Below are 15934 nucleotides of genomic sequence, written 5' to 3'. Positions count from 1 at the left end.
CACTCGGACACCCTGTAGGGCCCACGTCCCACTGCCACATCCACCACTCACACCCAACAGCAGTACGTCCTAACAATTCCAGGGTTCCGTAGGCATAACTGTCTGTGCAGCCCAGGAAAGGCTGGTTTGTGCTGGGGAGAGGAACACACAGCTGGGGAGTGACACAAAATGAATGTACCAGTTCAGTGATCTCCTTAGTAAGAGAAATAAAGAAAAAATTCCCCCACAAAACATGCATATAATTTGCGTGTTTTCCAATACATCAGATGATAATTTATTAATAATTTTATCTGATCATACACTCCTACCAACTCCTCTTCCTATTATCACTTCTCAGCAATGTCACACTAAATCCTTATACTCTCTTTTTTGAATCCAGGAGGCTGTGGCATGGACTACAGACACCACTGAACGATTGTACAGAAGGTCTGTGAACTGCAACATGTAATGAGAGGTTAAAATTGTTGCCAGAGGTTTTAATTTTCAAAATGTCACTTTAAATTGTCTTCTGCTACGGATATAAACCAATATAAGAAGGTATGAAATTTATTTGGATGAACTTGCAGATCTTGACATTGCCAAAAAGGTGAATTTACTGCTAGCAAGAATTGGATTCTCATACTTCATTAATATCCATTTCAGCATGTATATTACTTCTTGTATTTAGTAATGACTGCACTGGAAAGCAAGACCAAGACACCAACTGACTCAAAAAATTGTTCCAGGTTACTGTGCATTCAAGAGCTCTTTAGAGGAACCACTTGAAGATAGTTACTTTAGGGCCAAAATTAATTTCTCAGAAGAAAGAATAGGATGACTCATTCTGCCAGACTAAAATGTCTTGCCATTTTTCTAAATGACATTTAGATTAGAAATCCTCATCAAAAAAATTCAGGTGTAAGTATTAAATAACACAAACATAAAGCTAGTCATTACCACTTACCATTGAGATTGTTTATTGTTAAAAAGTTTTTAACTTTTGGCTCTATCCTAACTATTTTAAAGGAGAAGGCCAGTCATCATTTTGGTGTATGACAGAACTAACAATAAAAAATACCACTGACTGACATATCTTATGTTATTCCTATAGAATTTGACTCCAGTGATATAAAAACACCACGGTGCCCACCAGGAAAGGCAGAATTGCACTATTCCCAGCTCCCACACTATTTCTGTTTAACATGAGCATATCATGATCAACAACTGTGATGTCTAATGACTCACTCTCTATTTTATATGATGATCCACGCCAATATTAATTATGATAGGCAATAAGCAAGGCCCACATACATCTCCCCTCATTTCAAACCACACTGAAAATCCCCTCCAGTGCCTGCATCCATAAGCCTTTGTTCCCCTGCAGATCTCCCTTAACAGCCCAATAATCTTTCCTCATCCTCTATAGAGTTCCAAAACTCCCAGACACCATCTGGCCACATTGAGTTGTATGTCTACTTAAAGTCCAATTGACATGCAAACTAAATGCAAACTACAAACAGAATTTAACAGCACATCACCAGTTTTAAGACACAATCCGTCAAACATTTCAGAGGACTATGAGGAAAATATATCCTGCACTTGCAAATCATTGGGCATAATGTCTGACATCCAGTAAACCCTTTAACAGCCTATAGACATTCACCTACTACTACAAAATCCACTGGAAAATATCCTTAAGAGCAAAGAACATAGTATGCCTGTCTGTAAGAGAAATCCAGGTATTGCCTTATGCAAGAATATAAAATGAAGGGATAAACTACAGAGAATTGGACTTCTAGGACCTGGTGATTTTTGACTACTGACACTTGACCCAAAATGCTCAGGTCCATACCTTCCCACAAACAAAGCAGACACGTTTTGTAGGAGTCACTTCAATAGCTTTGATTTACTCAAGTCTGGGGCCTGACAGAGGTAGCAATGAACCGACTACTCCTCAAGTTGTGTAAGGAGCCAGAAATGTCACTCATCCACCACAACTAACACCAAAAATCAGCTTTCAGAACTTTCAGGATGAAGAGCTTAAACAAGCAACAAGAGTTCATAAATAATGAGCTTTTCATTCTTCATCCATCATCAACCACTGGAATAACTTTATTCCTCACTAATTTTTAAAATGTTAATCCCAAACGTCTCTCTTGGAAAAGTTTTTACTTCCCTTCCTTCCCTCTTTGGGCACAAAGAAGGGGAACTGATGGCTTCCCACCTGCTCCCTTCCTAAGGGAAAGAAAAGAGATGGCTTTAAAGGGAGCTGTAAGTTCCAAATCCAACCTGTGTCATTTTATTCCAGTTGGTTTGGATAGCTGGGTTCAGTGGATGACCTTTTTTAACTGGACATTTTGCATTTATTCCTTGCTCTCCTATTTTATTTGGTGGGTCAGCATTTTCATCTGGAAGAGAATTTTCTCACATAGCTAAAATTTTAAGCAAGTTTATGATTATTTTCCCTTTCATTCCAGGCCATGGAAATGTCAAGTAAAGATCAGCAGTCCCAAACGCAGTAGTGAGTGACTATTCCAAGAGGGAATAGTCACTTGGACTTGGACTGATCCCAGAGGGTGGCTTGGACATGAGGCTCAAGTGCAGCCAGCAGTGGAAGGACTGACCCTCCTGTCACTCACGTGTCTCCCATCATTTCCCCCCCTCCCTGAGGCTGGGAAGGAAGGCAAGCCCAGCCCCAGGGGGGCTCCAGGCAGTTTTTTCCCAGCAGGATCCCAGTACGTACTGTTGGTGAGCAGGTGGTTCTGCTGGAGAGGGCTGAGCGGGTGTGCACTCCCAAGGCTCGACTGCCCTGACAGTGTGGGGTGGCCAATGCTGTGCTGGGATCCTGTCGTAATGGGAGACTGGAGCTTGTCTTTATCCCAGGAGGATTCACTCCCACCTGCAAAACAGGGCACAACAAACCATGAGTGGCATGTACGTTTATTTAGAGACATTTTGCTTGGTTAGCAATGAGCCAACACTCCTTACCACAGCTGAGCACCTGGCACAGGCACAGCACCTGGAACCTACACCTGAATTTTTCAAAAGCTAAATTAATAAATAAGCACCAGGGAAAAAAATATTTTTAGATGCTTTCAGCATCACCAGCTTTCAAAACACTGGTTTCTGGAAACAGGAAAAGCTAAATGTTTGAGGATGAAATCATCAGTCATGATTAAGTAAATTATCAGAACAGGAACATCTGAGAGGCTGAGTCACAATCTCCTGCTATCATAGGACATGAGGCCACCAGTCCCTGCCAGAGACCCATCTGAGTCCACCCTCGTGCTCATCAGGTCTCTGCACTACCAATCCTGGAGGCACTCGGCCATTCCCTCCCTCCAGTGGCACCACATTCCAGCTGAAATTCACCCCTGAAGAGCTTACAACAGTTTATCCTCGAGCTTTGTTATCTTTGAGCTTCAGTAGCTCCCCCTCCACTGCTGGGCTTGACCCTGGGGATGCCCCATGTGAAATCCTTCACTTGGCTGGGTTAAATGAGCCGGCCACAGGCTGTGCTTGGAAATCATCAATATTCAGGAATTTCAGCTTAGGAGTCCAGATATCTATTATGCACAGTAATTCCTGTCTACAGCAAACACAAAGTCTAGAAAACTGAGCACTTGACGTCTCGAATCTCTGTCTGGTCTGCTGAAGACACAGTGTTCTGCAGCATTTTACAGACTGTAGTTTTTTCAGTATTACACACTTGCATAATAAATTCCTTTTAAACAGCAGGTTAAGTAGAGCATGTTAGTGAATTCCAGAATACATCTGGTCCACAAAACAGAACACCTAAAAAAAGTTAGATTGAACATTTCTAGAGTTAAAAGGTATTTTAAGATCACTCCCCTCTCAGGTACACCCCACACTGTCACTTAGATTATAGATTGTTACAAAAACATGTAACTGCAGTATTGATTTTGTTTTGAATTTATGAACAAGAATCTCAATTAGAGTAAGTAAATAGATTACTGGAGTGCAGCAGATAGAGGCAGAAAGCAAAAAACCATTTTAATTGAATATGAAAGTAACAGAGAGATTCCATTCTTTATGACAACACTTGGCTAATAAACATGATTAATACTGCTAAATGCAAAAGTTTGAAAGATCAGTGATTGAGAAAAAAGGAAAACACTCCATCATTTTAGCACTATGTCCAAGTATGAATTACCTTCCTATAAAAGAGTTGTAATTTGTAAAATGATGAGTAATACACTGACAAAGAAAGATACACTAAATTATGCCATGTGATATAATATAGCATGGTGTAGTGCAGTAATTAGAACTACTACAGTTGAGGCTGTGTCAGCATCTTTGTTATTTAATATACTGTATATCAGCTCTTTCAAATAACATTTGACTGCTATATAGTGTAGAAGTCGTTCACTTTGACTATCGTGAATCTGGGGTGGTATTATTTGGTGTGTTTCACAAGTTAAATGTGTAATTTACGAAGGACTTTCTGAGGAAATGTCAAGCATTTGATTTTATCTAGTGAGTTTTAATCTTCTCCATATGATTTGTCAACAAATTTGACACTTACACTCTATTCTTCCTCAAAAAATGCACATACTTTTCCATGACTTTTTTGCTCAGGAACAGATTTTGTAGCTGTAACTTCTCAGATCAGGGCACTGGCCACAAAAATCAGGCCCAAGACAGTCTGACGGAGATTTCTGAACGAAGAGAAAAAACTGAGCCTGCATCTGAGAAAGTTTCCCTCTCCCCGTGTTCCTCTGCCCCTGGTAGTTCCAGCCCTGAACACAGACGGTCTAAACTCAGCTCATTTAGTTAATTCTGGAAGTTTCTCTTGACTTTCAGAGCCTCGTGGCCCTGAGGCTGCAGTACCAGAGCCCCACCAGTTCGCTGAGCCCAGCTCTACAACCACTGCACATTCCCGAGGAAAATTCCATTATTCCCAATTTACAGATGGAGAACTGCCCTGTGAAGAAAAACAACTTGCTTAAGGAAACCCAGGAAATCTGCAATGGAAGGGGAAACCAAATTTAAATTATGTCACACAGTCCAAATCACTGGACCAGTTCTCCTTACAGATGGGGACAATAATAACTTTTTCCCTCTGCAAATTCCACTTGTAAATCTGCTCCAGTATTCAGTGCCAGCAACACAAGAATAAATTGCAATACACTTATCTCTACAGACCATTCCTGTATTCTTATGTTCCCTATCACTTCTCCTTAGAGAAAGAAAAAAATACAGCCAAGTGTACGATGTATAATAAAAGTGGGTGTTAAATGAAATACATCCTTAGCCTGCAGTACCCCACAGATAACAGCTCCATCTCTCCATCTGGACTGCATTTACTATGGAGTAGGAAGTCTCTTAAAAATAAAATAATAATTACAACAGTTTTACCTAGAACTGCTCAGGTGTGGAGTGTTTTATAAGGGCAGGGTGATCAGCTGCAACTGGGAAACCTGAGGGGCAGAATTAGGAAGTTCCTCCCCAGTGAGGAAACTGAACTGGAAACGAGTCAGGGCTCATGGTCCTGTTCCTGTGCCCTACACCACACAGAGCTTTGATTCATCCTACCCACAGTCCATTTGCACAGCTAAAAAATAACCATTTTAAAAGAAAATTTGCATTCTTCCCTGGAGCATCTATGCCCATAGGGTAAGAAAAAGATTACATACAAATGTTCAGCAAGCCAGAACCAAATTCACTGTGTAAAGCAAGTATGTGACATGCAAACCTGTGGTGACATACTCAGTCCTTTAAATGCCACACAATGTTAAAAAAAGGTATTTATTTTTGAGCACACGATTTTCTTATTTGGTGACACAGCTGTCAGCATGTTTGATCAGCAAATACATAGCTGGCATGCAACATATCAATGTGTATTTTCAAATTCTTTGTTGCCATAACAATTAGAAGTGAATACATCCAGAAAAACTGAATCCTTCTTAATGCTTCAAATTCGTGTTTAACCACAATTTTTCAGATTTCTGTTCATTGCCATTTTTTGTCCAAATGGGTGCCATCCATAAAGCAAAGATGTCACATTCTGATTTTAATTTTTTTTTTTCTAATTTTCAATCCTGTCTTTTGTATGATGAGCTTATAATATATACAGAGATGTTATTTCAAGTGATTTCTTTTAGGTATATAAAACATAAGGGGGAAAATATATAGAAAAAAGCAAACATACACTACTAAGAAAAATGAGATAGAAGAGCAATGGGACCTACCTCTTTCATATGAAGAGAAACACAACTTTTTATTTATTTTACATGAGAAAGAATATTTCATTTTAAAATAGTAGTAACTTGATACATGAGTGTCACAGGAATATTATTAGAGCACCCAGAAGTCTGTTATTTGTCAAAATGCCAATACATCATTTATACACTTTACCAAAAGCTTTACGTTTGACACTCTTACCCACTACCCACATGACCTTGCCTCCAACAGATAAAACTGAAGGACAGAAAGGTAATTTTTCCTTATCTTGTTTGCATTCTGGTCGATCTTGTCCCAGAACAAATTGTACTCAGCATTAGAGAAGGGAAAGAGAGACGAGGACCTGCCCCCCCAGAGCTCTGATGCTTCGCAGGTGCACGCACAGAGCTCGTGGGTACCTGACCACAGCCAGGATAAAGGGGAAGACAAGTCTGGGCTGCTTCACCCACCCAGTTCAGAGCACACAGCAGAGGTGTGGTGCAAGCTCTGCTCTCAGATGTGCATCTAAAAGCACAGTATGGGTTAAAGAAAGGCCTGAGTGCCTGCACTGTCCAGGGAAACGCAGTGCAGGGCACAGATGAAGATGGACTCCATGTGGGTGTGGGCAGTTATTTATTATATCATAAATTAAACCTGGTATTTACCAGTCTGAACAGGTTATTTGAGGTGAGTTATTTACCAGTGCATGAATCTCACTAATGTTAATCTAAGCAGAAATCAGGTGAATCTAGGAGTTAAATCAGAGGTACCACGAATAAACAGGGAAATTCAGCCCAAGCAATACATACACCTGCTGTCAGTGACAGACCCCCACAACCCCACTGGAAGGTGATTTACCATCACATACAGGTCTGTAAGTGAAGTGACTCTGCTTAAGTTTCATTTATTGGAAGGAAATGCGAGTGATAAGCTCAGCTTCATTTTTTCTGAAAATGCTGCTACTCATCCATCATTAACTTTGGGTAAGGTACCTCTTAAAGCCAAAAGTTTTCTAGCAATAAGCCTCTCTGTGCATTTCTGTTCTTCAGAACAAAACCCCAAAATCTGTTGGGTTTTTTCTTTTTTTTTTGTGAAGACATACCTGTAGTGATTAAATTAGTGTCTTGGTTTTAGGTATTGAAAGATCTCCAGAAAGCAATCAGAGTTCAATTCGGTGACAGTTTCTTTTCATTTGGTTTCAAATTCATTTTATCAGCCTTAAATCTGTCTGGTTGAGCTAAATGAAATCCTCTCTGTCAGAGCTACCTTTGAATTCCACAACCACACTGTTTCAATCTATGTCTGTCATTTTACTTTTTGTTGTGATACATTCCTGAAAAATTGAACTCCAATTGTAAAAAGCAATACCATCTTCAGTGGCCAATTTTATTCTCCAATTATTTTTAAACACATTTTTCATCCTGTTGGGCATATTAAGCGTAACAACAGCTGCAAAGAAAAAAGTATTTAGTGCATTGCTATTTCAGCACTGGTACTTCCAAGTATTTCTCACCTCCAACTTCTTTCCTAAATGTCCAGCACATACAGAGCCTTTAAAAATGTTTGGATTATACAGAACCCCATTACTCTCAAAACAACACAGGCCTTTCTGCCAGCACTCCTAATCCCTGTGTTTTCTGGTGTTCCAGACTATTTTACCAATATCCCAATCTCACCCTGATATTGGGGAAAATGCTCACTTTTCTGGTCTACACAGAATATCCTCTGCACAAACATTTCTGCCTACAACTTTCAGTCAACGTTTTCGTGGTATCAACCTTTGAGTGTCGCAGGAAGACAAGATTAGGTCAGAAACAATTTTTGTCATATTTGATAAACTGAGAATCTCACTGCAGGAAGGTCAGGAAGAGACCATCCAGGTCTCATACCTGGTCACCTGTCAGTTTCCTGTCAGAAAACCATAAAACTGCTCTGGGTCAGGATTATGACCCATTTAACCCCAAATTCTGTCCCTTGTACTGGCAGTAGATAATGTTATTTACAGAGGCCACACAAGTGTGGGCACTTTGTGTGGTCCCTTATTACTCCCAAATGAAATTTTTGACTTTAAAAATGGGAACAAGATTTTTAATCAGCCCCCAAAATCATTACACCCATCTGAAAATCTAAATGGCAGATCTGCAATGCATCTAAAGCCTTAATCCATGGATTTGTCTGCCTGTGGCTATTTGGCTGTATCAACTTTTGGATTGTGCCCTACAAGAGAGCCATGAAAGTGTGTAGGGTAGGATATTAAAACTCAAGAAATCCAGTGATGGCTTTACTGGGCTACTTCCAAAAACTTATCAAGTGGTTCAGCAGATGTAATTACTGCTTAGCCCTGCCAAGGCTTTGAAATGTGCCCATTAATTCAGCAATTCCCAATCTGTCCATCAGTCAGTCATACTTAAAAAATATGTCTGTCAGGACTTAGGTGAAGTAATCTGTTGATAATTACACAATAAGAAGGCATCTGAAATCTGAATATCATTTCTAAACTTCTCGGAAAGTCTTGATGACAGGAAAATCAAAGTTTATTTCACAGCAAACAGGACATTGAAGGTAACTGGGAATATGTCAGAATATTTGATGCCAATTTAATTAAGAACAATTAATTCCAGGAAGATACTTTTTGAGAAGATAAAAGCAGAGCTGCAATATTTATCTAGGAACCTAACCATCCCTCCCAAACCATCGACTGCCTCCTTTAAAGTGAACAAAGAAACAAGAAGGTGGTAAATGAAATGTGTTCTGAGGTTTCAACGTGCTGATGGATGATTCTGGTGCTGAAGCACAGCCCCAGATGAGCCTCCTCAGTGCCAGTTACCTTGGCAGCTGTGGCTGTCCTTGCATGGGCCTTTCCAGCCAAAACGAAATCTCACCGTTACAGCCAGGTGCTCGGTGTCCAAGGCTCTGAACAGCAGGAAACCTGTTCTCCCTCTCACACCACACAGAGCCATTCATCCCCGCAAACTGTATCCACAAAAATGCTCCTAAAACACAACCAAGAATTTTCTACTGTTTTCTGTGACCAGTGTAGGTGAACAACTGGCTGCAGCAATTCAACTTCAGTATCACCTTCAGTACCAGCAGCTGTACTCTGGAACACCAAATACACCTCAGTCATTCAACTTCCACAACCACAGCACCCTGTGAAAGTTACATTTAACAAGACAAAACATCAGATTGGCAGAAATTTAGACATGAACTCCTATAAAAATTGTCACTAAAATGCACTGGTACTCACAAGCACCTCTCAGAGCTAGATACCTGTACCTGCACTGTATGAAAAACCACCTTGTGTTATTTGAAGGTGTGTTTTGGGAGGATTAACTTGGCATTTGTTGTCTTCCCCTGACATCTCCTAGTTCTTGTGGTGGATTAAATACTAAGTTATGAAACTCTATTCAGTTTCTTCTATAGAACGTGAAGTACATTTTTAGTAACAACTGCGTGACTTTATTGCTATTTATTTTTCTATACAAAGATAAGAATGATGTACTAGAACATGGTATCTCTTCGGGTTTAGGACCATCAACAAAAAACCTGTATTCTACTGCAGGACCACAGCCTGCCTTCAGAAACACATTCATTTCACAGAGAGAAAGAAGGTCAAAATTCTGGTCTGTCATGTTTTTATTACTGTTGATGATGCACAAGCCAGAAATAAAACAGCTTAACTTTCAGATCTTGAATACAGTTTGCAGGGCTGCCTGCCAGAAAGGATAAAACATACATCCTTCTGAACTCCACCACTGCAGCCAGCAAGCGGGGGGGAACCAGGATTTGTATTCCAGTGATGATCATCACCCATACCCTCACTCACCACAATTTACAATTTTCTGCCTTGTTTCAAATTACTTAATATTCTCCCATATTTAAGAACATACTGAAAGAACCACTGAGATACATCTACTGTGTATTTTTACCATGACTGTAACTAGGCAGATAGTTTAGTTTGACCCTGAGAGGCTTTGAGAATATCTTGACACCCAGGGAAGACAGGTAACTGTACAAACCCAGGTTACTTGAGCTTCAACAATTCATCATTTACTATTTCTTTGAAATAATTATTAAGAACAGTTCAAGTTACAGATGGCAATCTGCTGAGTTAATCTGCAGTGACATAAATGGATCATGTATTTATAATCTTCTCAAAATCTCCTAATACTAAAAAATTACATATAATACAAAGTATAGAATAAAGTCTGTGGCCTTAACACACACCTGGACAGTCTTCCAAACCTCCAGCATCTGCACCAAACTCATTGGAGATTTTACCAGAGAATGAGAGGCTGCCAAGGGATGCCCAACACATTTTTATGTAGAAGAAGGGCTCTAGTGAGATTTAGTGCCACAGTCCCAGTTTCTACAAAGGATCAGTGAGTGCAGCCTCTTGCACAGTTCCACCAAGCTGTGGCAGGATGGGACCTCTGGCCAGGTACACATCCATTCTGAAGGTGCTCTGTTTCTTACACCTGACAGTCAATCCCTTGCACTAAACACTTCTGATTTCCAAACAACTGAGAGCGCTGCCAGAACCAAGAGAGCCCGTGAGAAACCCAATCCATACAAAAGGTCAGCAGGGACATCTACTGTGTTCCACTTAATGCCAGCCTAAAAATAACACACAAAAACCCCCTGGAACTACTTTAGCAGCCAACTTTGTACTTCCTTCCCCAACCACTTTCATTTGTGCTCACAGTAATATCTGAATAGGTTCCTACCACAGCACTTGGACATCCCACACATTCAATCCATCTTTGTTTTTCAGAGCATTTTTCTCCTTCAGCAAGCCTGGCCACTGGGTATTCCCATCTCCTCCAGGAATACCAGTGGGAGTTTTGCATTAGATTCTCTAAGGAGAAGATCAAACCCCTAGAAATGATCAACAATGTCAAATAAACCATTCAAGAAAATACATCCGAAACTTGTTATTGTGTAAAGGATACTCTTGTCTTCAAACTAGCATTTCTTTCTGAGCTATACAAAACAATAAATAACAACTACTATCAGAACGAACATTATTAAAATGTTGATATCAATACCTGATAAAGTGAAAATACTTCTTAAGAAGAGAAAGTGAGAGGTTTCTGCAACAAAACAGAATAGCACAGTGCCAAGCTAAACTTAACTAAGCTTGAGGTTTTGGACAGGATTCATTTCTGCTTGTGGTATAAGTATGCACCACCTTGATTATCATTTAAAAAAATATTGACAGCTTGCCTTCTCATACCAATGCCTGGTAACAAATTCCAAATGTTTTGTCACATTTCTTGTGAGCAATGCCATCTGCCAGAGGTGGCATTTCATGGCTGTTTACCCTGACTCCCTCCAAGAATTCATCTGCCACTATCTAATGCTGCCTGAATAAAGGGGATTAAGACTCTGATGCAACAGAGACTATTGATAATTTGGTATAATTGGGAAGAAATGAAGATAAATGAGGTTGAGGATGGAGAGGCAATTAGTTGAGCTGCCTGTACAGCTGTGTTCTCGGCCTGGCTCCCCTGGCCTTTTCTTTGGTGAGGTATGTGCAAATTAAATGTAATGACAAATACACTCTTCCCAAAGCTCTTTAGTTTGCAAAGCTTAAAGATCTGTTTTTCACTTCTGAGATTCTGGGCAGTTTTCTGTTTAAAAAGAAAAAGGACAGAGGATCCCACTCTCTGCTGAGGTTTTTAAAGAGATGCATTTTGTCCCAGCACACCTATGGCAAAGTACCTGTGGTTCCAGCTCAGCATTCCCAGCGCTCCAAAGCCCAGGGCTTTGTCCAAAAAGTGAAGGATTCTGCTCCCTCAGTGCCACAGACAGCCTTGGTCATTCCACAGCTCCAAATGTCTTCATTACCTCTGTTCTGCAAATATCCTCTACCCACATAATTGGTCAAGCAACAACCCCAAACCATGATCCCCCCTAAAGCCAAGCCCCACAGTTTGCAGCTGAACCTCCACTTTATAAATGATGCCAGTTTTTAAAAATACTGGTCCAAAAAACCTTTGAAACTTCTAAAATACACATTTTCCTCTACAAAACATCTTGGAAGTGGTAAGATTTTTTAGTCATAATACAAAGACAGCTACTCAGATAAAAGCCTTAGTTCTAAGCTACATTATTCAGGTGAGGCCAAGTAATCAAGCTTGAATATCTTGGAAGATATTTAAATCTCAAGTGAACATGGTCAGACTACAAACCTCCAAATTAGAGGGCACAAATCTGCAGTCTGATTTGCAGTTCTCATTTCAAATATACTGAGATACGTTCATACATAAACATGTAGAAATGCACCCATATGGGGTTTAACATAAATGTAAAGTAACATACATTTGCCACAAGAAATGCCACTACATGTTTCACATAAAACTCTAACAGTTTTTCATAAATGTCAAATAATGCAAGATCCCTTTTAGAAAGAAATCCAGTATTTGCAGAGGCAGCTTTGGCTTACAGACATGTTTGCCCAACTACCCAGCACATGTTAATTTTCTGGTTTCATGTACAGGTGATTCTATCCTAGTTAGGTCTTAGATGAAAGGCTTCATGAAACTGCACTTTTTTCTGCATCCATGCTGTCTCCAGTTATTTAAAAAAAGTATTTTATGGATTACTTGAAAAATGCTCCTTAGATAAAGACAGAAGCCCAGTATCAGTGCACAGAAGAGATTTTAGAAGCCAAATGTTACGTATCTTAAAAGATTAACAATTTAGTAGATTTATTTTGTAATGAATTGTCAATATAGCTGCTTTTTATTATACAATACAAAGAGTACAGTGTTTCTTGTAAATTCTCAAAGCTAAAATCACTTGAAGTTATCTCTTTTCAGCCTCACAGAACTCCTGCAAAATCCAGTGATTTTCTGCAGAAGAAAAACCTTGCTCAACCTCAACAGTGTGCTCTTCCCTGCTACCTGGAGGTCAACCAACATTTCAATTTAACTCTACCTAATGTACTCTTTCATTTTGGATTAGGTTTCTACAAATGCCAAAAAAAATAGCTCACTTTTTATGAGACAAACATGCCAGGATGAAAAAAAAAAAAAATTATACTTACATTTATTTAAATCGACCTTGTTTTGCCTTAGTGAGGCTGTAAATTTGGCTGAGGTTAAACTGTTCCTTTCTGCAAAACCAGGTTTTAGCATGTAGCTCAGAACAGTGATTTTTTTGTTAGTCTGCAATATTCCAAGCGCATACATTACACATGTAAAGAGCCCGGTCTTTCCCAAAACCCTCCTCTCCTCAGCTTTTGGGAACTCCAGGAAGCCTGGCCTGATCTCTCCCACCTCATTCCTCATCACAGGTACAGCAAGAGCTGCCCTGGAGGAACAACCTCAGGATGGAGACCCACACTCAGCCAGGAAGGGAGGAGGATGGGGGTGCAGAAGGGAAGGGAAAGGAAAGGGAATGAGGTGGGGAGAGGGAAAAGCAGGCCATGACCCACTCGAGCACAGGCAAAAGGAGAAAAGGTATCCAAAGTGCTCCCCAAATTCCATGGATTCCTACACAGAAAGAGTGGTGAGGTAAAGAGAACTCCCACAATGTAAAAGGTAGGAAAAGGCAGTGAGAAGGAGAAGAGAAGGAGAAGAAGGAGAACGAGAAGGAGAAGGAGAAGGAGGGAAAAAGGAAAAAGGAAAAAGGAAAAAGGAAAAAGGAAAAAGGAAAAGGAAAAAGGAAAAGGAAAAAAAAGGAAAAAGAAAAAAGAAAAAAGAAAAAAAGAAAAAGAAAAAAAGAAAAAAGAAAAAAGAAAAAAGAAAAAAGAAAAAACAAAAAACAAAAAAGAAAAAACAAAAAAGAAAAAAGAAAAAACAAAAAAGAAAAAACAAAAAAGAAAAAAGAAGAAAAAAGAAAAAACAAAAAAGAAAAAAGAAAAAAGAAAAAAGAAAAAAAAAGAAAAAAGAAAAAAGGAAAAAAGGAAAAAGGAAGCTGAAATAAACACATGAAAAAATTGACAGTGGCATGAACAGGACAAAAAGCTGATAATAAAATACTCTGTTTTCCAGGTTCATTTTGCTTGGTTTCCCCACTTCCACATGAAGACACTGCCGTAACTCCCTCTTCTTCCCTTATCACATGGCCCTTCCTCAGAGGTGAGTGCTCCTTCTCTCTCCATCCAAATCCTGTCCTCAAATCATCCAAAGTGACAGACTCACGATGACTGAAAGGGATTAGGGGAAGCTCTTCCTAAGAAAATACCCTGTATTTTTATAGAGTCCCTTCTCACTGCTGTTCAAATGCCTCTGTGGTTAACAATGGGGCTAAACATGAGTTCAGCTTTGCCTCTCTCAGTTCTGAAAATAAGAATCACCCAAGCTGAGACATCAAATCAGACAACACCAGTTTGGACTCAATGATCTTGGAGGTCTTGTTCCAACACTGAGGATTTTGTGGTTCTATAAGAGAAAGTATACAGCACACAACAGCCTTTTGACTGCTGGAGTTTCTTCTTCATTTCTTTGTACCCTAAACTGCTCATTTTCCCATTTTATAATGGTACCTGCACCAGTATTAAATAATATTTATAAGCTAAACCAAGAACTGTAATTTCTCAAATGCAAAGCCAGAACTGAAAAAAGAAGTAACTGAAGAAGTACTTCTGCAATTTGCAGATGATTAAATTTTGAAGGTGAGATGTTGTATAACGGCACCAACCATTTATTAAGTTGACTTGAAGAGCTGTAATTTGTGGTGTTTGCCCAGCAGAGCCAGCACACAGCCGTAACTGATGATCAGGGATAATGGCCACGGATTTCAGCACATTTCCAGGGCTCCCTGCTATATGCTGAGAACAACAATATCAAAAGGTTCCTCTCTCCAGCACTGCTGGTGTCAAGGTTAATGAGCTAAAACTTGTTAAATTGATATTACCAAACTAATGACTTTTTTATAGGATACTGCATGGATTTTGACACACAGGCTAATGTGGAATATTGCTGGTCTTAATTGAATTAGAAGTTATTGCATGTATACAATTAAGATAACTAAAACTGGGGGAGCTGTGACCACACTATCATCACATACCTCATGTGCTTCAAATAATACAGAAATATAGAATCCCAGATTGGTTTGTGATGGAAGGGACCCTAAAGCCCATCCACTGCCACCCCCTGCCATGGGCAGGGACACCTTCCACTATCCCAGGGTGCTCCAAGCCCTGTCCAACCCAGCCTTGGAAACTTCCAGGGATGGGGAGTTCTCAACCTCTCTGGGCAACTTCAGACTTTTAAATATGAAATTATTTAAATAATACAAACATTATTGTAAAATATTTTTACATCAACCACACCAAGTGTTAAGGAAAAGGAAAAACAAATGTCTGGAGTCTCCATCCAAAAGAGATGAACAAACAACAGGAAAAAAATTTAATGAATTATATTAAAAAGCAAGGAGCTTACAAAAAATAAATTGCATTTGTAGATGATTAAATTTTGAAAGTGAGATGTTGCATAACTGCACCAACCATTTATTTCAGTGCCATAACTGCATCTAATAAATAAAATACTTATTTTTAATGCAAACTGAAGATACACTGCTATCCTCATGACTTAGATTTTCCATTTACATAGTACAGGGGCAAGGTTTGGGCTGTAATTATTCGAGGCAGAAAGAAGAGCTGTTAGTTAGTTGGAGAGAAAATCAGTATCAGCTGTGAGCAATAAGACAATGCAAATATTTCTTCTACAGACAGAATCACTGAGTTTAAATTCAGAGAGGCTCATTAGAGATTATCCTCCCAAATATAAGATACCTGCAAGTTTCATGCAAATTCCCTTTC

The 15934-nt window shown here is 39.5% G+C and overlaps 1 protein-coding gene across 4 annotated transcripts in view; it reads right to left on the bottom strand.

Annotated features, from left to right (window-relative positions):
• DACH2 (dachshund family transcription factor 2) overlaps nt 1-15934 on the bottom strand; it is a 249477-nt gene that overhangs the window by 57168 nt on the left and 176375 nt on the right. For all 4 annotated transcript variants that reach the window (XM_042029275.1, XM_042029274.1, XM_042029276.1 and 1 more), the window contains exon 4: nt 2723-2878. In XM_042029275.1, the coding sequence (XP_041885209.1) occupies nt 2723-2878 (156 nt within the window). The remainder of the gene's footprint in view (nt 1-2722; nt 2879-15934) is intronic.

The sequence above is a fragment of the Corvus kubaryi genome, unplaced genomic scaffold, assembly GCF_017639235.1.
Source record: "Corvus kubaryi isolate FWS band 111438036 unplaced genomic scaffold, C.kubaryi_AGA036_p1.0 37322, whole genome shotgun sequence".
NCBI classification, from domain to species: domain Eukaryota; kingdom Metazoa; phylum Chordata; class Aves; order Passeriformes; family Corvidae; genus Corvus; species Corvus kubaryi.
This window is presented reverse-complemented; position numbering and strand designations above follow the sequence as displayed.